This window comes from Vanellus vanellus (genome assembly GCF_965231255.1).
Source record: "Vanellus vanellus genome assembly, contig: HAP1_SCAFFOLD_67, whole genome shotgun sequence".
NCBI classification, from domain to species: Eukaryota; Metazoa; Chordata; class Aves; order Charadriiformes; family Charadriidae; genus Vanellus; species Vanellus vanellus.
The window spans coordinates 295,817-323,159 of NW_028128775.1; the positions used below are offsets into that span (position 1 = coordinate 295,817).

The following is a 27,343-nucleotide window of genomic DNA, read 5'->3' on the forward strand; positions in this document are numbered from 1 at the left end:
GGAGTGGGTGCGGGAGGGCAGAGACTGCAGTCCCCCCCCGCGTTGGCATCGTCCCGAGTTCAGAGCCTTCTCTGGGGGACACTGTGGGGAGGAGGCGGCGCTGGCAAAGAGGGGGGGTTCCCTTCTCCCCTCCCACCACTGGGGGATGGATGGGCCGAACCCATCCGACCCCATCCGAGCGGAGCCGACCCCATCCGAGCGGAGCCGAGCCCCGCCGGTGCCCGCGGGCGCGGTGCGGCTCCTCCCGCCGCGGGTGACGGCGCGCAGGAACCGGCCCCGCGGCACCGGGCGCTGCAGCTGCTCGTCCCGCTGCGCTCCGGCGGGGCGGCGCGGGCTCGGGGAGCTCCTGCCCAGGGCGGGGGCGGGCGGGCGGAGCGGGGCGCTGCCGGGGCCGGGGGGCGGCCCGCGGGGGAGGGGGCGTGCGGCGGTGGGAATGCGCGGACTGCGATATGCAGGATCGAAACCGACATCCGCTGTATTAAGCAAGCGTGCTCTTTACATACCTTTCTACCAAGGCAGTAATTTCCTACTTTGCTTGTTTACACCATCGCGTACTCCAAAAGATCCCGTTCCCACCGAAAAGGGAATCTCTCTTCCCTGTGAGCAGCACCTCCTTATCTCGGGAGGAGCTTCACACAACTTCGTCGTCTGCCAGAACAGTGCTGCAGCTGCTTATTCCTCCCTATTAGTTCTACCCCACTTAACCCTTCTTTTGCCTCAGTCCCCACATCTCCCCCTTTTTTGTTTTTCAATTAGAAACGCCGAGTTTATCATCTTCTGCAGGGCCCTTTGCAGACAAGAGTATAAACATGGAACAATTAATGCTATAAAAAAAATTATGATCAATATCATTAATCCTGTCTTAATAATTGCAGCTATCCATCCTGTAATTCCCCAACCAGATAACAAATCGTTCAACCAATTCCATTCATTGTCTATTTGCAACTTTCTGACCCCCTCCTTTAACATTTGAATGCTGTTATGCACAGATTCTGAATGATCTGACAGATTCACACGACACACTTCTGAAGACCAAAGTAACCGCTGGGCTATAGCCGGCCCACACAAAAACCAACTTCCTCGTACTTTCACCGCTGCAGCAAAAGTTGTCGCCAACATCTCCATGTTATGAGAGTTAGAACTGATTCTTTGACATGCCTCAATCATTTGGACTATCGTTGGATTTTGTAACGAACGCAAAATACACTGACATTCATAATTAGCATTTCCCACAACAAGCTGCGTTAACAAAGACTCTTTCGCAGCAGCATTCGCTGCTTGCAAGGGCTGCCACTTGGCAAGCAGATTTCCACGTTGACTCAAATAATACCATTTGCATAGGAGTAAGTATTAAACGTGTAATTTGCCAAATATCATAGGGTGTTAACTCATTCCCCCAAAATATTCCTTGTAGCAAACTTTGAGTATATTTTGCATAACAGTTTCTCTCAAGTCTTTAATTACTTCATAAGGAAAAGGCGAGTGCTCATTAGGCTGATCCGTTCGTCGTCAGACGGGACACGCTATTGCATTTCCACATGCTGTATCTCCACTCTCCAGTGCCTTTTGCTTTATTTGCCTCCATTTTTCAAGTGGATCATATCAAAAAGGGATGTCTTCATTAAAGTCTGCTAACATAGTACCTTCCCCTGTGAAACTTGCAGTATTAGACTTCTTTGTAGGTGGTTCATAAAATCCTGGCAAATCAGAGGAGGCTGTCGCTTAAGTTTTGAAGCATCTGCGTTAGATTTTGTTGGATCAGGGCAATCTTGTAACTCTGAACTTTCCTTAACCACGAACTCAGTCTGAGATGCCCGATCTCCTGGACTCTCGTGCAGTTAATGCTGTTTTAGCAGTTTCCGCTATGGAATCACGGAATCACGGAGTTTTCAGAGTTGGAAGGGACCCCTAGAGATCATCTAGTCCAACTCCCCTGCCAAAGCAGGATTGCCCAGAGCACATGACTCAGGACTGCATCCAGGCGGGTCTTGAAAAGCTCCAGAGAAGGGGACTCCCCCCGCCCTGGGCAGCCTGTGCCAGTGCTCTGTCACCCTCACCGTAAAGAAGTGTTTCCGTGTATTTGAACGGAACTTCCTGTGTTCTAACTTGTGCCCATTGCCCCTCGTCCTGTCACTGAGAACCATTGAAAAGAGCCTGGCTCCATCCTCCTTCAACCCACCCTTTGGATACTCATATGCCATAATAAGGTCTCCCCTCAGCCTTCTCTTCTCCAGGCCAAAGAGTCCCAGCTCTCTCAGCCTTTCCTCATACGGGAGATGCTCCAATCCCTTCATCACCTTAGTTGCCCTTCGCTGGACTCGCTCCAGCAGTTCCCTGTCCCTCTTGAACTGGGGAGCCCAAAACTGGACACAGTATTCCAGTTGTGGCCTCACCAGTGCAGAGTAGAGGGGGAGAATGACCTCCCTCGACCTACTGGCCACACTCTTCCCTATGCAGCCCAGGATTCCATTGGCCTTTTTGGCAACAAGGGCACATTGCTGGGCCATGGATAATTTACTGTCTACCACAACCCCCAGGTCCTTCTCCTCAGAGCTACTTCCCAGCAGGTCCGCCCCTAACCTATACTGGTGCTTTACATTCTTCCTCCCCAGGTGCAGGACCTTGCACTTGCTTTTGTTGAACCTCATTAGGTTCTTCTCTGCCCAGCTCTCCAGCCTGTCCAGGTCATGCTGGATGACAGCACGGCCCTCTGGGGTGTCAGCCACCCCACCCAGTTTGGTATCATCAGCAAACTTGCTGAGGGTACACTCTGTCTCCTCATCCAGGTCATTAATGAATATATTAAACAAAATTGGACCAAGTCTTGACCCTTGGAGGACACCACTGGTTACAGGCCTCCAACTAGACTCTGAGTTCTGTCCCGCAGCCAACTCTCAATCCACCTCACTGTCACCTCATCTAGCCCATACTTCCTCAGCTTCCTAATGAGGATGTCATGGGAGACAGTGTCAAAAGCCTTGCTAAATTCAAGGTAGATGACATCTACGACTCTCCCCTCATCCAGCCAACCAGTTATAACATCATAGAAAGCTATCAGATTGGTCAAGCATGATTTACCCTTGGTAAATCCATGTTGACCACTTCCAATAACTTGCTGTTCCTCAATGTGTTTGGAGATGACATCCAGAATGAGTCGCTCCATTACCTTCCCAGGGACAGAGGTGAGACTAACTGGTCTGTAATTCCCTGGGTCCTCCTTCTTGCCTTTTTTGAAGATTGGAGTGATGTCAGCCTTCCTCCAGTCCTCAGACACCTCTCCTGTTCTCCATGACCGTTCAAAGACGATGGAGAGTGGTCCAGCAATAACATCTGCCAGCTCTCTCAGCACTCGCGGGTGCATGCCATCAGGGCCCATGGACTTATGAATGTCCAGCTTGGCCAAGTGGTCTCTGACCCGGTCCTCCTCAACTGAGGGAAAATCTTCCTCTCTCCAGACCTTCTCTTTTGCCTTCAGAGTATGGGATTCGTGAGGGACAGCTTTAGCAGTGAAGACCGAAGAAAAGGCGGCATTCAGGAACTCTGCCTTCTCTGTGTCTTCCACCACTAGGGCACCTGTCTCATTCACCAGTGGGCCTACATTTTCCCTAGTCTTCCTTTTTCTATTGATATACTCAAAGAATCTCTTCTTATTGTCTTTAACAGCAGTGGCCAAGCTGAGTTCTGAAGTTCACTTGTGCTGTTGTCTGAAGTTTACTTGTGCTGTTTTCTTCCCCTGGCAACACCAGCAGCAGAGCCGTCGGAGGAGAAGGGTGAGTGCCAGGCTGGTGGTGCGGAGGGGCGTGTGAGTGTGGTGTGCGCGGTGGCCCCGGAGGGCACTGAGAAGGGTCGGTTGGTCTGGCTGTGAGGGAGGATGCTCTGCCCATGGCGACTGCCCGAGCAAGCATGGCCTTGGGGAAGCGTCTGGTTGAGCGTTTGTTGGCATGCTGGAGAAGAGCTGGGCAGGTGTCCCAAAGGGCAGCGTTTAGTGGGACCTCTTTCACCCCAAAGCTTTGTGGGACCTTTTTGAAGCCACCCTGGTGAGGCCTCTGCTCCTTCTACCCAAGTACTTTATGTTTCACACTTTGGAGTGGTCATTTCTGACTGCATCCTCAGCAGGACCTAGGGCCGGTGGCTGTAGCTTCAACTGTGGAGCTCAAGAGACCTGGGAAGGATGGAGGAGAAGGAATGAGGCTCCTGGTGAAGGGAGGGAAGTGAGGAGGTGCAGTGTCCACGCTGGCCTTGAGGACTGGCTGGGCAGGAGAGGACATGTTGGTGTAGGACCCATGGAGCAGCCCGTGGCCAGAAGCAGAGGGTGGACACGGGGAGTGTGGGCTCAATGTGAGAGGGAGCACAACCTCGGCGCAGCGGGTTTAACTAGAGGGCTGGGAGCGAGAACGTCGTCCAGCCTGGGCAGGGGAGCTGGGTCTGCTCCTTCTCCACATGAGAAATGGTGATTTGCAGGTAGCATCTGGTTGCACTTGCTGGAACGCAGAGCAGGAGAGAGTTGTGTCTACTGCCAGGGGAAGTTTCTGATGGATTTGAGACATGGAAGAGTTGAGGAGGCTTTGGGTTGGGTTGACTTGGGTTGGGGTGCTGGCACGCACCCCTTACTGCTTTCCCCCCTGTCCCCACTTCTTCTGATGCAGCCCAGGATATGGATGGCTTTCTGGGCTGCGATCACGTGTTGCCGGCTCATGTTGAGCTTCCCATCAATCAGCACCCCCAGGTCCTTCTCCTCAGGGCTGCACTCCATCCATTCTCCGCCCAGCCTGGATTTGTGCTGGGGATTGCCCCGACCCAGGTGCAGGACCTTGCACTGGGCCTGGTTGAACTTCATGAGGTTGGCATGTGCCCACCTCTCCAGCCTGTCGTTAGTAGAAGGCCAGGCCTGCAGCACCCCGGTTATCACCCCGGCTCGGGTGGGAGGGGATGCTCCTGCATGGGGGGGTTGCCCTGCACTGGGGGGGAAATGCCACAGAGGGAAGGTCTTGCCAAAGTGGGGGCCGTGCTCATGCTCCCTCTCCCCCATCCCTCCCCAGATCACCCCGTCAGAAGGTCCCGAGGCCAGTGAGCGGATGGTCATCATCATGGGGCCACCCGAGGCTCAGCTCAAGGTGCGCTGGGTGGGGGCTGTGGGTGGGGGGGACACTAAGGGACAAGATGAGAGCGTCCCTGTGGTCACCACTGTGCTGCCAGCCTGGCTTGGCCTCCCTCAGCGCCGGGGGAGCTCTTTGCTCGGTACAGTGGTTTTGATGCTGCTGGACGTGGGGACATCGTCTCCTTTGGGGATGGAGAGGCACAGCGGGCGCTGCCTGATGGTTTTCCTTCCTGTCCGTCTGCTCCCCAGGCCCAGGGGTGAATATTTGGGAAGCTGAAAGAGGAAAACTTCTTTAATGCGAAAGAAGAAGTGAAGCTTGAAGCCCACATCAAGGTGCCTTCCTTCACTGCCGGCCGTGTGATAGGCAAAGGTGGCAAAACGGTAGGTGGTGGTGCCCCGGGGACGCAGAGTTGGGCATCAGCCGTCACCCCTGCCCACCCCAGGGGGACAAATCCCGGGTGCACAGTGGTTTCAGCGATGTCTTGACCCTCAGCCCCCATGTCCTGGTGGTGGTTCTCGTTGGTCCCAAGGAAGGGGGAGACACACAGGGTGCCTGGTGCCGTGGTGACACCAGCAGTGGAGGTTTTTGGCTCTTCCACGACAAAACCCTCTCGTGGTTTGCTCCAGGTGAACGAACTGCAAAACTTAACCAGTGCAGAAGTCATTGTGCCACGAGACCAAACCCCGGACAAGAACGAGGAGGTCATCGTTAAAGTCATTGGGCATTTCTTTGCCAGTCAGGTATGGTTTGGCCGTGGCTTTACCCGATCTTCCCCATCCACTTTCATCCACCGAGGAAAGGTGTGGGGCTTGCTGAGCCCAGCACCACCCGAGCGACCTGCTGCTCTTCTTTTGGGTGGTCCCTGTGCCCCCAAGAGGCACTGAAGGTGTTTCGGTAGCTCGCACCGGTAGCTCCCCCCGGCTGTGCGAGCGCTGAAATTGAAGATTGGCTTGATTGAGCTAAAAATGGGTGTTTTGGATGCTGTGCAGAGCAGCACCCAGGGTGTGAATGGACTCCTCGGTGCAGGCAAAGCCACCCGCATCCCACCTGGGTGCATCTTCCATAACCTTGTCTCCTGTCCACTTTGGCAGGATGGCGACTCCCCCCAAAAATTCAGGCTCTCTCGAGGAGTGAAGCACAAGTTAAAAAAAAAACAAACCAAACAACCTGAAATTAATTACAGCTTGTCCAGAGTGACAAGTTGGGAGCAGCGAGATGCTCAGTGGCGGCTCAGGGGTGGGTGGTGGGGGGAGAAGCAGTGCCCTGACCCCCAACTCTTGCTTTTCCCCTCTCCTCCCCAAGACTGCACAGCGCAAGGTGAGGGAAATGCTCCAGCAGGTGAAGCAGCAGGAGCAGAAACACGCTCCGGGAGCCCCGGCCTCGCAGCACAGCAAGGGAGGCTCCCGCCGTGCCGCCCAGCACCACGCGATGAATGTAACCCCGCCGCCGGACATCCACCCCTCCCAAATCCTCCTCCTCCAGCCCCAGGGTGCTCAGGGGAGCAAACCAAAGACCCCCCCCAAACACACAGGCCCCATTCCCCGTGGCGCTGCGAGGATGCACAGCCGAGGGGTACGGGGAGGGCTCTCTCCATCCCACAGCCTCCCCCTTCCTCCTCCCTCGCCTCCCGACGCTCTCCCTTTCGTTGGACTAACGTGGGCAGGTTTGGGTACCTCAGCACCTCACGCTTGTGTCTCCCTTTTAGAGATTTTGTGTGCCTTGTAAAACTGAGAGTTGGAGATCTTTTTTTAATTAATTTTTTAATAAAGAAAGAAACAAGTTGGAAAAGCGATGGGGATAGGCAGCACTGTGGTCATTCTCTCCGGGGCGTTGTGGAGGAAGGCTGCCAGTCTTCCTCCCAGTGTACTTTTCCCCGTTGGCTCCAGACTGCTGCTGGGGCTGAGCTCTGAGCCGCCAGAGCGGTTCTCAGCAGACGGTCACTCGGCGCAGACAATGAGGCCCTGAATAGCCCTTCCTGTGCTCTTGATGGCTCCGGACGGCTCTGCTCCTCTGCTGCTTCTAAGGTGGGGCTGCCCCAGTGCCCTCACTCAGGAGCCTTTTGTCTGTGCAGGTCTCACTTGTGACAGGGTGTGGGGGTGTTGCCAAACTAACTGCTGTGTTGCGATGTGTGAGTGGGTGTTCCTGCCCGTGTCAGTGCCAGAGCTCTTCCGTAGGCTCTTCTGCCAGCGGAGAGCCAGGGGCCGCTCCTTCGGGAGAGAGCTTGTTTAAAAAGAGGGGGGGGAAAAAAAGGGAGGCGGGGGGAAAGGAAAAAAAAAAAGTGGGAAAAGAAAAAAGGGGAAAAAGAAAAAAAGGGGGAAAAATGAAAAAGAAAAAAAGGGGGAAAAATGAAAAAGAAAAACGGGGAAGGGGGGGGGAGAGAAAAAAAAACAGGGGGGGAAGGGGAAACAGAAAAAAGGGGGAAAAAGCAAAAAGGGGAAAAAGAGGAAAAAGGAGGGGGAAGCAAAAAACAAAAGGGAGAAAAAAGAAAAAGGGAAAACGGAAAAAACCCCACATATTAAAAAACAAAGGTAGAAAAGAAAAAAAAAAACAAACAAACCAAGGAAGGAAAGTGGGAACAGCCGCCGGGCAGGAGGAGGGACAGGAGCCGGGGGGGGGGGGGGGGGGGGGGGGGGGGGGGGGGAGGTGGGGGGAGGTGGCGGTGCCAGCGCCGGCCCCGGGGGCTGCGACACCACGTTTTTGTCCTCTACTGCAAAGTGTTCTATGAAAAACAAACAACCAAATCCCACCCACCGACAACATCAAAACCCAAAGAGAAATCTCTCCAGCTCACAGGAGCCTGAGCTCGCTCTCCGTTGCTCTCTTTCCAGTGTCTCGGGGGGGTCATGGCCGAGCTGAGATTGGGGGTGGTGGTGGTGGGAGTTTGCCCCATGGCTGTGATGGGGGGAGAAGGGGTGGGTGGGGAGTGGGGGATGTGGTGTGGGGGTTTTTTGGGGGGTGGTGGTTTTTTGCCAGGCGCAGCTTTACCCAGTGGCTCAGAGAGGTGTTGGCATCAGGAAGCCTGTGCTAAAGCGGGGTGGGGGCCTCGCCGCAGTTGGTTAGCAGAGCCAAAGTGGTTATTAATGGTTATTAACGGCACAGTAATTAGGCCCGTGTAATGGGGAAGCTCAGATGCCCCCTAACCAACCCTCCCGGTGCTTCTCTAGCCAGGCGAGCGCTGGGCGTCCCCCCCGCAGGAGAGGAGCGCACCTCTGGGGTGGGTGGAAGGGCGTCACCCAACGGGGAGAGGACCAAGATGGGGCTTGGGTGTCCCTTGGGTTGGCCGGGTGGCGGGGTAGGGCTGCTGGGGGCTGCCACGATGAGGGACACCCCCATGCCTTTCTCCATGGCTCCCACAGCTCTGCTCCCTCCCTCCCTCCCACCCATCCAGTGCCACCGGAGAGGTGGTGTCCCCCCTCCCGGGGCGGGCAGGGGCTGTGCCACCCCATCTAACACCTCAACGCACCAAAGCGCCTCACTGGGGGAGGGACCCTGTGCCTGGTAGCCCCGTGCTCCCCAGCACTGTAAGGATGGGGCTGAGGCCCCACCACGGCCACCCTGTGCAAACCAAAGACCCCCCAAACACACCCCACCCCCCCATTCCCCGCGGCGCTGTGAGGATGCACAGCCGAGGGGTACAGGGAGGGCTCTCTCCACCCCACAGCCTCCCCCTCCCTCGCCTCCCGACGCTACCCCTTTAGTTGGACTAACATAGGTAGAGAGACAGAGAAAGAGAGTTTTTATTATTCTTTTTTTTTAAATTTTTTATTTCCTAAAAGCCACCGGTTTTTCATCCCAGGCATGGCCAGAGGAGCTCGCCCAGCATTGAGGGGGGGAGGTTGGGCTGCGGCGCACAGCGCAGCGGCTCGTCAGTTTTTAGAATTAATGTAACGCTAAGGAAACTAACGGCGATTTTTAAGTTTTGTAAGGAATTTATTTATTTATTTATTTATTTAATTTCAGAGGGGGTGGTGGCAGGGGCGGAGGGGGTGTTTGTTTTTTAGCACAAGCCGGCTTTTCTAGAGGTTAAAGGAATGGCCGTGCTTGGATATAAATGCTTTGGGGAAAGATCCCGGTTGCAAAGAGAGAAGGGGGGAAGAGCCAGATTTCCAACAGGTTGTCAGCCCAGGGCTGGGGGAAAAAAAAAAAACAACCCCAGATGACACACACACATCCACACACAAAAACTACCTCAGGTTTTCATACCTCAGCACATTGCGCTTCTGTTTCCCTTTTAGAGATTTTCTATGCCTTGTAAAACTGATAGCTGGAGCATTATTTTTGTTTATTTTCTTAATAAAAAAAAAAAAAGAGTTGGAAAACACGCTCGGTACTGAGTGCGAGGCGGGAGAAGGAAAGCAATCCCACGGGTGCCAGAGCTCTTCCATAGTCTCCTTCCGCTGGCTGAGAGCCAGGGGCCGTTCCTTCAGAGAAAGCTTGAGAGATGTTTAAAAAGAGAAAAAGAAAAAAAAACAAAAGAAAAAATGGGGGGAGAAAAAAAAAGAGGGGAAAGAAGAACAAAGAGAAAAAGAGATAAAAGGGGGGGAAGAAAAAAGGGGGAAATGGAAAAAAAGGGAAAATGAAAAAAGGGGGGAGGAAGAGAAAAAAAAAAGGAAAAGGAAACAAAAAGCCCAAATATAAAAAAAGAAAGGTAGAAAGGAAAAAAACAAACAACCCAACCAAGCAAGGAACGGGGTGAAAGCCATCGGGCAAGAGGAGGGACGAGAGCTGGGGGTGAGGGGGCGGTGCCAGCGCCGGCCCCAGGGGCTGTGACACCACACTGCAAATTGTTCTGTGAAAAAACCCAACCAAAACCCACCCAACGACAACAACATCAAAAACCAAAGAGAAATCTCTCCAGCTCACAAGAGCCTGAGCTTGCTCTTCGTTGCTCTCTTTCCAGTGTTTCGGGGGGGTCACGGCCAAGCTGGGATTGGGGGGTGGTGGTGGTGGTGGGAGTTTGCCCCATGGCTGTGATGGGGGGAGAAGGGGTGGGTGGGGAGTGGGGGATGTGGTGTGGGGTTTTTTTGGGGTTGTGGAGGGTTTTTTGCCAGGTGTTGCTTTACGCAGTGGCTCAGGGACTGTGAGAAAATGGGAAAAAGGGCTTCACTGAGAGGTTCAAATTAACAATTTCTTTGGACTTCGCTCACGGGTCCAATACGTCACTATTGCAAGTTCTGTGTGTGCGGTGGCGATTACACTATTGCGGTTTAGAAGCAATTAGCGGGATCCACTATTGCGAGCTACAAATGCCCCCGACAAGTAGCAACACAAACCACAAGGGCGCTAGATATTAATGCCTTAGAAGAGTGCACCAGTCACAAACTCAATCGCATGCCCTATACCGTACGGATGTTTCTTAGTCACTTACCCTCTCTCTCTCAGGTGAGGTCGCTCCATCCCGGGGAAGTTACCCTGTACAGCGTCCTGGATGGGGGGGACAGATCTCCTAGGGGCCAGCTGTATCCTTGGAGGATTCCCCATTTGTCTCCCCAGACCCCGCGGTTTATATTTCCTGACTCGGTGAGGGTGCAGGATTATGCCCGAGTGGATTACACTGTCTGGGATATTTCCCTCTGGTGGTGCCATAGCGAAGTCTCTGTTGCCAGTTTGTGATGTCCGGCGCTCAACGTCACGGGAAGAGTGGTGGGATGGGACTCGGGGCATTTTGATTGTTAAGGGCCATTTGGTTTTGGTTGTTCTGTGCCATCTTGAGATAAGCCCGGGCTGAGCTGTTTTGCAGCTCCCCCCAAGTTCTCTCTGCACAGCCAAGGCACGGCGGAGATGGAGCTGAGTGGGATGGCAGCTCCCTGCCTCTCACCTCTGGTGCTCTGAAACCGGCTTGGCTGGCTGCTCCCACACAGTGTGTTACTGGCTTGCCCAGCAGGTAAAGAACCCAGATTTGGGACACCACTGGGCTGTCTGTAAGGGGTCCTGGGTGGGACTCTTGCAGGCCAGAGGGTGTCTGGGGCAGCCCTTCAAGGATCTGGGGGTCCCCTCTGGTGCCTCTGGGGAGGGTTTTGTGGCTGGAGAGGGCCCAGCTGGTTTCAAGAGGTGCTTCCTCCCTTTCTCCAGCCCACCCAGCTCCCCCGACACCACCACCCCCCCAGGTTGGTGGGTGCCCGCAGTGCCAGCCTGTCCCACTGGGTCGGGCACTGAGGGGGGCACAGCCCCAGCCGCGGGATGGGGGGAGGAATCACAGCACCAGGGATAGAGACCAACATGTTATTTCTTTAACATTTCCCATGGGGGGCACCCCAGGGTTGCGTGGCACCGCAGCTGCTGCGAGGAGGGACTCCAACATCCCTCCCTGTCGTGGTTTGGCCTCAGGCAGCAACAAAGAACCACGCAGGCGCTCGCTCGACTCCCACAGCTGTGGAAAAATCCGCAGAAAAGGGGCAAAACTCGTGGGTTGAAATATTATAATTTAACAGAACAGACAAAGGGAAGAAGAACGAAAAACAATAACACCGGTAAAGGAATATAAGAACGCAATTACAGTACTAAGGCACAGCGCACGGACCACGCCCACACCACCGCAGCCCACCCCCGAGTGGCGACTGACTCCCTCTCCCCGGCTAGCGCCAATTATAGCTGGGCATGGGTCACGTGGTATGGAATACTTGCCTCCTCTGCCGGCTCCTTGGGCAAATTAACCCCATCCTTGCCGGAACCAGGACACTCCCACAGCTCACCTGGCTCTGGTCGTGATGCTTTTGATGGGGCTCAGCGCGGTCTCTTCTGTGCTACGGATCAAGCGGCTCCAGGTAGGCGACTGCTGCACCGCACTGTGCCGCAGCGTGGGGTGAGGTGGGGAGCTGCGGCACGGGGCTGGGAGCTGCTCCCGTCTCACCCAGCTCCCGGGGTCCTGCAGAGGGACTGGAAGAAGCCAAAGCAAGGGACGATGGATGCGAGAGCCCGCCCGCAGGAGCAGAGCGGTGAGTGGCCTGGCACCGAGCACCATGCAAACAGCACACACCCCACGGCAGCCCTGAGCCGGGGCTGTGCCGGGGGCTGCCAGCCGCTCACTCCGTCCCCTCCCTCAGCAGCTTCTCGGCTAGCGGATGAAGGATGGGAGCTCAAGTCGACACAGGAGAAGCAGGGAGTGTGTGGGAGACCCCCAGATCCTGCCCCAGACCCTCAGCCCGTGCCCTGCCCTGCCTGCGCTGGGCAGCCCTGCCCGCCTGCTGAGGAGGGGGTGCTGCCCGCGGGCTCCAGCGGAGGAGACGGTGTGCAGCGGGTCTCTTCTCTCTCCTCCTCTGCAGGGCAACCGAGGAGGCAGCGAGGAGGGAGCACCGGGCCCCACAGGACCCACTGGGCTCCCTGCCAACCATATATCATCTGAGCAGTGATGCCTCTCTCTACCCCCTGCCCCCCCCCCCCCCAAGCCCCCAGGTCCCCCTGCCCTCCTCTGCCGCCTATAGGTCCTATCAGTGGGGACAGCTCCTTCTGGTCCAGGCACCCCCCGGGCTCCTGGGCCCCCCAAGGGCCACCGCAAGAGCCCCTGCAGCCTGTGCTCGCTGGCCAACTCGGAGGACTGCAGCAGCCTGTTGAGGAGCAGCTCCTCTTCCCAGAGCTCCCTCTACAACTTCCTGGAGCCCTGGCCCAGTGCAGCAACAGAGCCAGTGGTGCTCACACACTCAGGACACCCCCCGCTCTCCCATGGCTGCTGGTGGGGCAGTGGGGAAACTGGGGCTGGTCCTCAGCCAGGAGTCTCCACAGGAGCTGCCAGCAGGGACCGAGAAAGAGTGGGTTCCCCGGCAGGGGATGGACAGGACACAGAGGCCCACAGATGAGCACCTGTCCCCCGGAAAGCCCCCAGCCATGGACATGGACAAGGTGGAGTGGGTGCGGGAGATCACCCGTGCTTTCCAGGCCTTGAAGGCAAAGACGGAGGAGTCCTGCAAGACCACGGGCAGGGAGTGTGGCCAGGCAGACCCAGGGCTGTGCAGGGCAGGAAGGTGCCTGCGGCAGGGCTGCGCCTGGCTGTGGGGCTACCTGAAGGGCTGGTGGAGATGCCACTAGCCATGTCTGCTTCTGCCAGCCCTGCAAGTGGTGACAGCACCAGGCCCAGAAGACCAACAGTGCCCCTAATACTGAGCGTCTGTGGGGTGTGGGGCCAGGAACCCCTCTGGGGTACCCCTTATGTGAAACGTTAAAGAAATAAAATGTTTGTCTCTAGCCCTCGTGCTGTCCTTCCTCCTCCCATCCCACGGCTGCGGGTGCTCCCCCGAGGGAGCAGGCTGCAATCAGCAAGCACTCTGTGTTGAGCTCCCCTGCTCACAGCCATGCTCTGCCGGAAGGCGGCGAGGCAGGAGCAGTCCCCAGCCGACTTGGGCGCAAAAAGGTTCATCTGACTCAGCAGGTGAGGAAGGGCCCGTTTCAACTCTGTACCTTTGGTATTCTCAGGTCGGAGGATTTGATGGAGCCAACTGAGAGCGGCAGCATACGCTGTGGGGCTCTGAGCTGCTGCGTGGTGCCAGGTCTATCCAACGTCAGGCAGTACGTTCCCAGGAGACGTCACCGCTAACAACTCTTCCGAGGAAGTGGGGCTGTTTCTGTAGTCGTAGCCTGCCTGGAGAAACAGCCCCACGGAGCTAACAGTCTGCTGAGCAGCAAGGGAGCAGAGTCGCTGACTCTCAACCAAGGACTGAAATACAGCAACCCACTCTATTGCCTTCCCCCTTCGCCCGCTGCCTCCCACAGTTTGGAAGAAACCAACCAGGGAGCTCCAAAGGAGGGAACCCCTCCCCCACTCCCCCAAATCTGCCCAACATCCCCAAACCTCCCTCAAGACACGGGACTCCTCCCACACACCTCCACTCCCCACACCGACAACCCTCCCCCTCCCCCAACACTCCAAAAAGCAGCAGTCCTTAGGGCAGACTCCTTAAGCTGACTCCACAGCTACGGCTCCCCGTCGGCTCTGGGGGAGACAAAGGGGCCCCGGGGCTCTCCGTGGGCTTTAAGGGGGTCCCAGGGCTGCCCACGGGCTCCCAGCAATGCCCGTGCCCACCACCAACCCCCGCTTCGGGGGGCCCAGCGCTGACACCCCCCGACCCATCTCGGGGGTACCTGGGGGGGACTCGGCCTGGGGCTGGAGGCGGGCGAAGGGGGCACGGCCGGGCTGACCTGCCGGGGGGGGCTGAGAGCGGAGCCCAGAGCGGAGCCAAGCGCCCGGCCAGGCCGGCCCCGGGCACCCTGCGCTGCGGCCGGGGCTGCCGCCACCTGCGAGGAGCGAGCGGGGGGTGAGGGGGCGGCAGCGGGGGACGGGGGGGCCTGAATCGGCCCTGTTTCCCGCGGGGACTCCTCACTCGGCTCTGTCCCCCCCAAACAGGCCCAGGCCGCCCCCCGAGCCCCCCAGCCCGGTCCCGCCACCCCACAAACCCCCCGAACTGGCCCTGGACACCTCCGCACCACCGCTCCTGCTCCTGCTCCTGCTCCTGCGCCCGCCGCCGCCGCCCCGCCCCGGCTCCAGTCCCCCCGTCTCCCCCGGTACCGACCGTCGCAGCTCCCGCCCGACGCCGCACACCGGAAGTGCTCCCCCTTACGTCCGCTCACCCGCGCATGTGCCGAGGCGAAAACCCGGGCCACGCCCCCCTGCGTCGCCGCGGCAAACGCGAGCGAGGGGGCGGGGCCGCGCCGAGGAGAACGAGCCCCGCACCACCGCTTCTCTCCGCCTCGGGCAATACGAGGCCGAAACCAGCCCAGCCTTCCCCAAAATGAGCCGGACATCCGCCTGCAGAACTCCGCCAGCCCCCCCGACGGACATCACGGGGATGGGGGGAAAGAAAACAACCAGAAAGGTACTGAAAATAACGTGGAGGCGGTGCTTAGAGATCCTTCCGAGAGGCAAAACCCGGCCTTTGTTCTCATTTTTGAACACGGGGTTTCGCAGTGCTTCGCGGGCAGTGGTTATCCAGGGGCATCAGCTATCCCGGGAAGCGAACGTTCCCATCCCGTGTGGCAAAAATCCACTCGCATGAATAACTTAGACAGAACCAGCCCACAAAAGGGCAAGAGGCACCTTTGGTCACCCTTTGCTTGAAGCTTCGCTAAAACTGTATCCTCAGATTGGCCCTGTCCTGCAGTTTCTTTCCCAGAGTTTTGCCCCAAACCCACGCTTCTAGCCCCGCTCCCCAAGCCCTCCCTCGGGGCCCACCACCTTTCCCCAGCCCGGCCTGTCCTTAAAGCTTTTCTTTCTACACACAGCCCTTTCCACTCACCTCCCACAGGGCTGGTGTTGTGTTTTGTTGTGTTTTGTTTTGTTTTGTTTTGTTTTGTTTTGTTTTGTTTTGTTTTGTTTTCCCCAGCTTTGGAGCAAAAAGCGGGTTTTAAAGGTGGGAAATGGGGGGGTCTCCCAGCTTCCCGGTGGAAAAAAGCCGGTTTTAGCACTTCCTTAAAGCAGTTTTTAACCCTTCCTATAAAGTGTTGTTCGTTCCCCCCCCGCCCCTTTTCAGTTTTTTTTTCCCTCCCTCCTTTTTGGGGCAGTTTCCCCCATTTCTCCCCCCTTTTTCGGGGGTGCTTTTCCCCTCTTTTTTTTGGGCAGTTTTCCCACCTTCCGAAATACAATTTTCTTCCTTGGTGGTGAATCTATAAAAAGCTCTTTTTCATAGTGTTTTAAAACGCATTAAATCCTCACAATGCTGCCTCTACCTCCTTTTTTTCAGGGCTTAAAACCAGAGTTTTGGACAAATACACAGAGGAGCGCTCCTCTCACCACCAAACCCCCTTCTCCCTCCCCGCTTTTATTCTCCAGTTATTTTTTTATTATTATTATTTTCTACCCAGGATTCAGGAAATATCATTGGACAAATCTAAACAATTTTGGGGGAAGAAAGCTGAGAATTGTTGGGTGCTGTAAATTCTTTTTGTCAGCGACATTTGTGTGTCCCCGTGCATGTCGTCTTTGTCTGGGTGATGCTCTCACCGGCGCCTTGAAAGGAATCGGGAGTAATTTGGTGCTTTATTTGTCTATAACATAACTTGGGGAACTGGATTTTTTTAAAACAAATGGGGCCTGGGAGAAGCTACCAGCGCAATTTGGGATTTTTTCCCATCCCCAACTCCATTCGGACGCCCGTTCGGCGCTTTCAGTGCAGCACCTCTGGAAAACCCCTCAAAAACTAAACTATTCTGGAGCTTTGATACTGCCTGAGCGCCTTTGGGTGAATTCCGGCCCAAAAATTATGTTTAAACCCCACTTTTTTCCCTTTTTTGGGCTGTTTCATCCAAAAGTGAAAGTTGGAATAGGCCAAGAATGGGATGGAGGGGAGGTCTTTCCCCAAACTCGGAGCCTTCCGGGGCCCCGAGCGGGAGGAACCGGCTGCCCGGTCTTCCCCGGCCCCGCTGCGGGTTTTGCTCGCCCCGTTCCTCGCCCGGGGTGAGTGACCGCTGGTAGGTGGGTGGTGCGAGGGGGCGTGGCCTATGCAAATATGCGTGACTATGGGCGTAGTGCATCCAAATATAGCGAGTCGGGGGCGTGGCGCATGCGAATCTCTGGGCGCGGGGGCGGTGGCGCATGGGAGGACTCGTTCTGGAGGCGCGGTGTGTGGAAATCTATGGGAGGGGGCGTGGTCTATGCAAATGTCGTGCCGGTTGAGGGGGGCAGGCGTGGGGGAGGGTGCGTTATTTTTCGCCCGTACCGAGCCGGGGTGTCCCCGCCGCCGCCGTCCACCTCCCGGTAGCCGTGGGCGGGTCGGTGCGGGGGTGCGGGTGGCGGTCAGGCAGCGCGCTGAGCCCCTGTGCGTCAGTGCCGGGCGGGGCCCTGCCTCCGGAGCCCGTGCGGGGGTGTGGGAGCCCCCCGCTGCTCAGACGTCACGGGGGGTTCTGCCAATGCCGCAATTCCGCCTGAAATCGCTTAACTCCGCTACCGGCCGCGGCGGGCCGGGGGGGCTGCCCCCTCCCCGGGCACCGGCCCGGCCGTCTCTTCTGCCCCCATTCCCCGAGGCCCGGCCCCGCCGCCCCCGGACAGCCCTCCCGGTGCGGCGGCTGCGGGTCATGTCTGCGAGTACCTCCCCAAAAGGAGGCGTCACCTGTCGCCTCCCCATCCCCTCCCGACACGCAGCCCCCCCCCCCCCCCCGTTACTGTAAATCGGCAGAACCAAACTTTCTAAGCCTTAATTTAAGTTTAGAAAGCAGGCACTGGTTTATTGCGGCGCCGGGCGCACAGGGGATCACTCCACCCAGTGTGCGTACCGAGTTGCTCCGCTACAAAAATTAAAATATACGTATTCATTACATTTCCGAGAAACAATTGACATATTCATATGATTGCCGGGAACTCATTAATATATGTAAATGTCCGTGACGCATGCACCTTCAGGTACACTGGTGGGCGTCCAGGGTCCTCTGGTGGTCGTCCATAGTCTTCCTCACTGTGTCCGCTGGTTGAACCCGGTCCTTGCGCGTGCTCAGCTTGGTCACAGAGTTCCACCCCCCCTTTAATCTTGGAACCTCCAGAAGATTTTCTTGGTTTACTAACCAGGCCTACAACTCCTCGCTTTCTTGACAGGTACTTCAAAGCTACATTGTTCGACAGTTAGTTTAGGTCATACCTAGTTCCCAAATGCATCTTATGGGTTTGATTTTCATTGATTGGTCCCTTGACTATACATTACTCTCAACACCCATATCCAAATAATCAATAGTTATTTCTATTAATATCTATTAATTTGAGTGTAGATATTTAAATGAAGATGGAAAGGGTGAGGGGGTTTCTAAGCAGCATCAGTGGTGCATAACATGTTTCTAGAATTACTAGCCTCAAACAAAACTTCTCTATTTTATTCTATTCTTCATTGTTTCATCTGGGTTCTACTTGTTCCTTGATAGAAAACAACGATTACGTAGTGAGGGCTCTATGGTTACGAGTTTCAGAACAGACAGTGCTCTCACATTCTACTTCTACTATAACCAAAATCTGGTGATTTTACAACAAGGGACAGCCCCAAATCCATTCCTGCAGTTGCCCTACAGACTCCTGCAAGGCCTGGAGCAACAATTCCCTCAGGAAGAGCCCCCAGGTCCATGCCTGGGTGTCCCCACAGCCTCCTGCATGGCCAGGAATTGTGTTTCCCTCAGAAAGAGCCCCCAAACCCATGCCCAGGGTGGTCCCACAGCCTCCTGTGAGGCCGGGAGCAGTGTTTCCCTCAGGGATGGAGCCCTCTCCTTCCCCCAACCCCACTCCTGGGCAGCCTTTTCTTCCCTCCCACCTTCTCCCCACACCTCTGCCAGGGCTGGGAAAACACTCCTGCCCTTTCTCTTCCTGCGGGATTTGAGAAGAAGGGCCCCCCCGTCTCCCCAGCCCACACGTGGGGTCTGGGCAGCTCCACGCCTTGTGTGTGAACCGGGAATTGGGATAATTCAGTTTTCTTCTGCGATCAGGCATGGTTGTGAAAGGGCCAGTTGTAGTGGTTAGGCTTTGGTGGGTGAGTAACAGCAAATCTTATTGAACTTTTCCTTTTTTTTAGATTTTGTGTAAGGGGCTCGTTGTCCTCACGCCCGCGAGTTCTGCTCCCGGTCAAGCGAAGCCCCATGGAACTGGCCCTAAGGGCAGCGGCGGCCATGGACCAGCGCCCCTTCGGCGTCAAGAACATGGTTTCTTTCGAGGTGAATCTCCCTGTTTGTTTTTCATTTTTTTCCAAAAGCGGGGGGCTGGTTTGTAGCGAGGCTTAAAACCCCGGGTTGTGCCTAAACGTGGGGCTGATTTCAACCTCAGGGGCTGCGACTCCGTCCAGCTCCGACTCACAGCCCTGGCAGCACCGTCAGTGCGCCGGGCTCGGTGTTCTCTTGTATTTTGAAGGGTTTGTTACAGATCGGCAGCAGCCGGGGATATTTAGCAGCTGTGTATTGGTGGCGGAATCCGTGTGGTGAAAAGATCTTTGGGGTAAGGAGGTGAATAGGTGGGTTTTTTTTTTTTACCTCGAAAATGTTTCTTGATGCCGTGTACCTGTAAAAAGAGGTTCAGATCGTTAAGGCTGAAGAAGATGGTAACAATCATAACCCCTCTGTTTCACAGGAATTTCACTTCTGTCCTATTTTCATAAAATTACCCCCAACACAGGAATATGTTTTTGTGGTTGGTTTGTGTTTTTTTTATGAGAGTCCTTTCAGCCTGCTCTCCAGGTGGAAATGGGCAATGCAAAGGCATTACAATGACAGATTTGCTAAATATGTTGCCAAGGTCTATATTACTGGCTTTCCCTGAAGCGGGGAAAAGGCGTCCTGTTTAATTATATTTTGCATTTGAAATTCTCTGTGAAATGGATTAAGCAGAGAGGGCTTCACTTTGTGGGTCTGCCCTTGGAAGGAGAGCGCCTTTAGGAAAAGGCTTTTCTGGAGGGGACGGAGAACGTAATTGCTGATGGCTATAAAAGCGCGCCCTGTTTGGGTGGCTTGAAAACAAAACCCGTGAAAATCCATGACTGAAAAATGAGACTTTCTCCTAATGATTGGGTTGGTGTTTCTACTGATTCGCCAGTTAGTAACGGCTCGTTCCTTGCTCATGGCTGGGGAACCTTGAATTGTTTCCCAAAGCCTAATCCAGCGGGAAGTGCTGGGGTTGTCAGATTGCTGCAGATCAAATACCAGGTCAAATCGCTGCAGATCAAATAAAACAGAGCGGTTTGGAGTTGTCTCGTTCCCTCTGTCTTTTACCAAGAAAGAGGGGTGTAAAAATGGTAAACTTTGTTACGCTGAAGGTCGGTGGTAATCCAAAACTTCAGAGTGAGCTGGGTGCCCATGGAAGGGGAACCACACTCTCAAGTGGAAATATTTGGTGTCTCGTTGCCTGTGGGAGGGAAAGAGCCATCAAGAGTCAACCTAAAGGAACTTCTCACCTTCAGAGATGGGGCTCTGGAGGTAACAGTTAATTGAGGGGAGTCGTGGAAGTGTGCCTTCCTGAGCAAGGTGCTGCGGCTGGCTCCGGGACTAAATGTCTCCAGAGTTTGGGGTTGGTTTAAGTGCTTTTTGGTTATTAGCTGGATGTCACTCTTCCAAGCACCTCTTGCCCTGTCTGGAGGGGTTTGCTGCTGCCTCCTGCATTGGGCCGAGGGGACCGGCAGCCCTCAGGACAGGGACTTTCTCAAGCGCGGAGGTTAAACCCGGTGCGTGCTGCTTAAAAACTGCTCTGGGTGTTAGTGCGGCGGTCACGGTGAGAAACGTGTTGGCTTAGGGGAGCCTGAGATTTGCATTCCTCTTAACTGTGGGGGATTTTGGGGAGCCTGGGTGGTATAATCCCCTTCCTGCTCCCAGATTCCTGTCGCTGACCCGGCAGTGGGGTGTTAGCAGAGCTGATGACCGCAGCGGCTGAGGGTCGGCATGATCCCGGCATCGCCGGAGCTCTGGAGCCAAGGAATGGGAGCGTGGCCCATTTCCATCACAGCTTGTGAGGGAAATAGTGTGGTTTGATATAGCCGGGGTGCGTAAACGGGGATTCCTCTTTGCACGTGTGCTTACAGGGTGCACACACGTGTGTTACTTGGAGTGTTTCTTAATGCCTGTGAAGCTTTACGAGATTGTTTAATGAGCGTTGCTTTGCTGTGCAAGTGCAAAGTGTTATTTTCATGGAGAAACCAGCTCAGATGTTCCGTTTATTTTTCTTTTTTTAAAGGCAGAATGCCTATTTTAAAGCTTTCCTTGCAGGCAGAATGACATCTGCTTTTGAGGATTGTTTCTTTCCCTGCAGGGTGGAAAAATCTACAGCCTCGCTAAGGCCGCAGAGGAAGAAAACTTGTCAGTTTCCTGGAGCAAACTGCAGTTTGGAGAGGGGGGTGTTTTGCCAGAGCGCCTCTTAGCACCTCCTCGGGCACATTTCTTTTCCCTGAGGGCTGAGGTTTAACATGGCCTTTTCATTTGCCTAGCTTTTGGTTGTATGAATTAATGGGTGTTTCAATGGGAACCACAAGATCTAATTTCTGAGTCGCCATCTTAAAAATTGTGCAGGGACGGAAGTGCGACAGGGAGGTGACCAGAGTGAAACGCTGAAGGCTGTTAAGACTGGAATAAGGAATGGCAGGGCTTGTTCTGGTCACACACTATGACAATAAAAGGCCACGAGTTCCTCGTGGAGGTAAAGAACCGACAATCTGGGAGGGCGTTCAGGGGCTTGCCTCATTGGAAGGGTTTCCAGGGGAATACGGGGGTCACTCTCCATCTCATTCCTGGTGAGCTGCCTGCCTGTAAAGACCGTTATTGCATTATAATCACAGAGACAGGCCCTGAGTTTAGGTTTGGGAAGCCATTAGCTAATTTTGTGGTTAATTCTTTTTTTTTTAGAGTGAGTCTGTGACTCGGTTCTCTCTGCTGCGGATGAGACACGTCCTTCCCTCTGCTTTGGCAATGGCCGCTTTCCTTGGGCGCAGGGACTGCACACCCCTCTGGTCCTTTCTCTGTAAGTAAATCATGGCTGTGCCGCCTTCCTGCCCGGCCCGGGGAGCTTGTCCTTTACTGAGTGAGAAAGCAAGTTTTTCCCTGGAAGAAACAAAGAGATTTAAAAATCTCTGTCTTTCTGTGCAGCACTGCCATCCCAATGCGGCCTCGGGAGAGGCACCTTTCCTCCAGCGCTGGAACCATGGCAGGGAAGGGACCTGCTGTCTCGTTCAGATGGATGAATTTCATCGTTCTTTGGCAAGAAATGAATGTGGTGACAATCATTACGTGGTCCAGCCGGCCTTGGTGGTCAGCCCCCTCCTTCCTTTCCCTGTGGGAAGTCTCCGAGGATCTCCCGGGCTATAGGAACAGGGAGGCAGTAAGGATGCTGTGCTGGGAAGCTTTGACTGCCTTTGCTGTCTTCCTCCTGCAAATGGAGAGATGAATCCTCAGCACTTTGGAGCTCACCTTCCCCAAACGCTGAGTTCACCATTTATTATCTGCAAATGATGCGTTTTTCTGTGCAGGAAACGGGATTTTTCAGAAATTCCAGCACGGTATGGGAAGAAAACGCTCCTGGCATTTTTAATGCAGGTTATTCCTTTTTGGTGTTGCAATTAAAAAGCAACGTCTGTAACTCTGAAGCAAATATTTGTACGTATTTGTCAATGGGTGCAATTCACGTAGCCGCTGGAAGGAGAAGGGATCTTAACCGCATCTCTTATTTCAGGCTGTATCGTGATAACGCCGGGGATTGATGTCCCGCTGGGGATTTTTCTCCAGTTCCCATCTTTTGCCGCTAATTGAGCAGCAGAGATTTCCCAGCTAGACAGGCAGTGAGCTCTACGGAGGGAATGCGAGCGCGGATCTAATGTTGACGGTGATTAAACTATATTGTTAAAAGACTCGTGCCTTGCAAAGAAAGTCTGGAAAAGTGAAAAAGGATGTGCCTTTCCCCTTTGGGATTGCTTTTGTGGCAGAGGGGACGGAAACAGCCCACCGGGGTTTTACTCCGCTCCTGGCTTTGGCTTGGAAAAAGCCCAGAATGGCTCAATCAGTGCAGGGCCGACTGTGACCCAGGTGAGGGGCAGCTGTGCCAGGAGATCCAGAGGGTCCATCTCCACACCTTCCATGTCCAGTGAGCGATTTCCCCGAAAGGAGGGAAATTCGGGGAGAATGGGGAGTGGTGTGCAATGACGAGGGTGGCGAGGAAGGCTAAAGGATGGTCTCGATTTTTACCGTGAGCGGTTTTTTTCATATATCTTTTGGGCAGAATGGGCGGGGACGTTGTGTTTAGGCCGATGAAGGTTAACTCTAAAATCCGCATTGGGCCGTGAGCTCCGGCCCAGCAGTCAGAATAACCGCAGACCCTGGGAAAGGGGGCTGAGGAGTGGGTGCGTGGTTGGTTCGGCGCCGGGGCTCTGCCAGCCCTCCCTGTTGTCGTTGACCTTCTCCCCATGGCTTGGCCACTTCTCCCACTGCCCCATAGCACTGTGGAGGGTAATGGAGGGTTATTTTTGGCTGGAGTATACCCGCGTGCTGGCCAGAAATGGCCAGAGCTAGCCCAGGCTGGGCTTGCCACTCAGGCTGACCTCATGATGCCGGTTGCCGGCCTCCCGCGTTCTACACAACATTCGGACGTTGGTCTTGGCCCGCCATCGCAGCTCTTCTGCTGCTGGCTGTGGCTCTCGGAGTGAACCTCGCCAGTTTGCTCAGGGTTTGAGGAAGGAAGTGGCAATTTTCTTGCCTGATGGGGCGCAAAAGGGCTCACGTGGTGGAACGGTAATGCTGTTGGTGGCGAGAAGGGGCTGTGGGAGTTGTTAGAGGGCAGTTGGTGACGCTGTGCTGGGAAATAACTGCCGTACCTGACACGTCCCCTCCTTCGAAGCGGGTGCGTGCTATCGTGCTGTTCCCAGCTCTGCTTCCTCACCTCCTCTGCCTTAACGATTTCAGACACATCAACGTCAGCAGTGAATTTCAGGCCGAGATCCCAGACCTGCAGGACAGATCCCGTTTGGAAGAGGAGGAGGAGGGAGCGTCGCTGGTGTGGAAGCCCTGGGGAGACATCGCAACGAACATGGAAACACAGGACAGAGGTTTCTCTTAATGCTTTTCTTCCCGGGTCCCCCCGAGATACTAAGGGTCGAAAACTGCACGTTTTCACAGCAGCTGTTTGTCCGTTGGGACCCTCTCCCTCCTTTCCTTGACTGCCTTCATGGCTGGTAGCGCCCGAGGGTGCTCAGATGTGGTGGGACAGTGAACAGATAACAACCTGTGGCGCTCTGAGTCGCGTCCTCTGGCAGAGACGATCAGGGGTATTTGTAGCTGTCCCAACTTCAGCAACCTCGGGAGAGGGGAGATCTGTCTCTGGAGCTTCTGGTCCCAAAGCTGCTCTGAAGGGAGAGAGTGCGATACCGGATAACCTGCCTTTTTTTCAGTGCCTTTTCTGGGTCTCCAGTCTGTCTGCTCTGTTTGCCCTCGGCCTTGTATCGTATCTTTTCCTCTTTCTTGATGGGAACTGACTTTCTGTTGGTTTTTGTTGCATTTCTAGTGACAAATCTGCTCAATTTCGCCTGCTCCAATATGGTGCCGGGGGGAAGAGGCAACCTGGAGCACACCTTGCACCGCCTGCATGAAGCTATGGTAAGAAGCAGCTATTTTCGAATTCCTACCGGACTAGGACAGCCTTTGGCACTGGGATGAGCTGGGAGTCGCTCCTGAGTTTTCTGTTCCGCAGGCTCGAATCCCTTTGCTAAAGGGGCAGAGTTCTTGCGTGCTGCCTGTTGGCCGCCGTCTGCATTAAGGTCTCGTGGAATGACAGACCCCGTGTATCAATAGGAGCTTGTTTTGTCTCTTGTCAATTCTGTGACAATTTGGAGAATAGAAGTCCTCCTACTCCTGCAGGCGGCTCTGTCTGCAGCAGGGACGAGCCCAGAAGGACTCCAGCAGTGAGCAGTCTTCTCCCGGGTTGGTGGCCGTTGGGGTGCCACAGCTTGGTCCCCGGAGATCTGTGCAGGTTCTGGTTTCTTAAAACACATCAGTGTGGATTGAGGAAATATTCCCATCAGCTGCTGTGGGCAGAGGCGACCCCGATGCGCTGTTGCTGAGCATCGACTGAGCACCATTTTCCTACAGTGGGCTGAAGAGTTGACCTTTTGTCTCCTCCTGAGGGGGAATCGAAGTCTTGTTCTCTGAACTCCCGCAGGAGAGGCTGGAAATGCTGCAGTCTGGGGCACCCCGGCGACCTGAATCCCATCCCCTGGCTGATTATCATTACGCAGGTAAAGTGGAAGCAGAGCTTGTTGCTTCTCTGGGAATGCGAGCGGGTACTGCCGTTCCCTTTGTTCTGATTGAAAGAAGTGATTTTTAAAAACGTGTGAGCAGCGGTGCGTGTTCTTCGGGACAGGGAAAATAGTCGTTTTAATCTGTTCCGGGGGCCTTTTGGCGCGGGGAGTGCCTCATCCCTGTGTTCCAGTCTACTGATGTCCCGTGCAGTGATGCCCCATGCCGCCGTACGCTCCTCCTTTCGAATGCCGGCTTCATGGCAGCTCTGCTGGCAGCTGTAACTGCTCATGCTAACGAACTCCCTGTGGCATTGGCTAATCACTTTCCAAAGGAGGAGAGATGTGGATGTGTGATGAATAACTTGTGCGGATTTCAGGTAGGCTGCGAGTGGTCTAATCATTTGCACGTGGCTGTTTCTTCCCAGGCTCAGACACTTGGACGCCCCTTGAGGAGCAGTTGTTTAAAGAGGCTTTTTATGTGCATAAGAAGAATTTCCACCTGATACAGAAGAAGGTAAAGCCGTTAGACCGAGGCGGGTCACGTGTTGTTAGCGTGGAGGGGAGTTTTAACCCAGAAAAGTCGTCTTTTGAACGGCATGTCGGAATCTTGTCCTTGGGATGCAGCTTCATGCTAAAAAGACACCGATACAAAACATAATTTTCCCTAATGTGTAATTACCAAAGAATATTTAATCTCTCTGGTACAAAATATGGGAAATATTAAAAGAATAGTGACATGTTCTGCCCTCCCAAGGCTTCTTTACAGCCCTTTCAGAAGAAGAGGGCTCATTTACGGCCTGATCTCACCCGTGCATTGCGCTGTGGGAACCACAGACAGAGGGGGACAGACAAACAACGCTCGATAGATTTGTTGTGGGTCTGTGCCTTCAGTGTTTTCCTGTGGTATTTCCCTCATCGATCGCTTCTGGTGTTCTCCCGACAGATTCAGATGAAGACTGCGGCCCAGTGTGTGGAATATTACTACACCTGGAAAAAACACGTCAGGTTTGGCGCCACCCGACCTGGACGGACAGCCAAAAGGCTCCAGCGAGGCACAGATGAGGTGGAGGAGGCTGAAGAGAAGGTAGGAAAACTGCTGGGGATGGGTGCCAGATGCCGCTCCCCTATGAACGCATCATCCCGGGCTCTGGGAAACAATCCCCTTTGCGTTAAACTTGCTGCTGCTGATTTTTGGGGATGTTTCGTAACATCCCAGTGCTCTGGCACAGGAACTGCCGGCGACCCGCCTCTGTGTGGGTGTTGCCAAAACGTTCCTTGCCAGGAAACAGGAATTCAGTTCACAGAAATATATATATTATTTAGGAGATTTTTTGGTGGTAGAAACCGGGTAACCATGTCCCTTCAGTGTTCGGTAATTCTATGCTTTAAGCCCATTTGCCAGACTTTTGTGGGGGAAAGTGCTGTTCTACTGAGGACAGTAGAAATAATACGGTTTTTCTTTCACCATCTGTCTTTGCACCCCATCCTCCCCGTCAAGTTTCAGCATTTTTTGGGCTGTTTCAGCGTTCGGAGGAGCTCAGCGGGGCAGGCTGAGGCTGATAGAACGCGTTCCACCCAGCACACAAATAAACCCCTCAGTGTCTGGGCCGTTTGGGGATGTTTCCAGCCAGTTTTTCACTTTAGCTGTCCCCCTTGCTGAGGAGAAGGAGAAATGAGCACAAGCTGTCTGGTTTACAGGCTGGTTGCAGCCCGAAGAAGAGGCGCTGGCTCGGGCCAAAGGAGAATGCCCAAAGAAAGCAGAAAAGCAGCGAAAAGACGCCCCGTGGCACAGGCAGTCCCTCCCGCCATCCCGGGGACGCTCCGCGCGAGACCTGGAGGCGCAGGCGATGCGGCTGGGTTTCCCTGCGGGCAGTGTGGAAGGTGAGCCGCTCGGTTTTTCTTCTTGAAACTCACTGCTTTGGGCTCAAACAGATGGAAACTCTCTGAGATGACCCGGGGGAGCAGAACTAAGGGCAGCTGGAGGATTCCCCCGTCCCGCTGCCACCTGCTGCTTTTGTTGGACTTTTAGCCGAAACCGCTGTGTTTTCTTGTGCCTTTGAAGGCCCCACGGTCTCTTCCCTGAGGTGTTGGGGCTCCTGTCCCATGCTGCACACGGCCACGAGTTGTCACCACCATTTGTTTAATTTCCGCTTTTCCTCTGCGCCCTTTAGAGTGACGATCGCATCGGGATTGTTCCTACTTGGGCAGTTCCATCCTCCTCCCATCTCCTCTGCACTCAGTGCTCCTCCGTCTCGCTCTGACTTCAGCCACAATGGTTTCTCTCTCTCTCTTTGAAGGCCATTTGGGATGATTACCCCTTCTAGGCGGGGTAAGGACAAAGTAAAATTGATTCACTATTGTATGGAAATATGGAGAGAAAGAAACAAATAAGAAGAGGTTTATATTGGCCAATTTAGATTTGTGATCAGTCTGACTATCTTGGTGCAGATTAGTGGTAAACGGCAAATAATTTAAGATTTAAGTTACATGTAACTGGCTATTGTTTTAATTAGAAAATCTTGTGGTGTGAGTGAGCAGTGTAACAGACCCTTTTATATGACTGAGTGAGTGTTTGAGTGAGTGAGGTGCAGA

At 54.5% G+C, this 27,343-nt stretch overlaps 1 protein-coding gene across 1 annotated transcript in view; it reads left to right on the forward strand.

The window, feature by feature from the left end:
- Positions 1-18,662: 18,662 nt before the first annotated feature.
- The window catches only part of LOC309684059 (sentrin-specific protease 2-like), a gene marked incomplete at both ends in the record, with an annotated part of 68,590 nt that continues 59,909 nt past the window's right edge, over positions 18,663-27,343 (forward strand). Inside the window, one exon of the mRNA XM_082500020.1 lies at positions 18,663-18,707. Within this exon, the coding sequence (XP_082356146.1) occupies positions 18,663-18,707 (45 nt within the window). The remainder of the gene's footprint in view (positions 18,708-27,343) is intronic.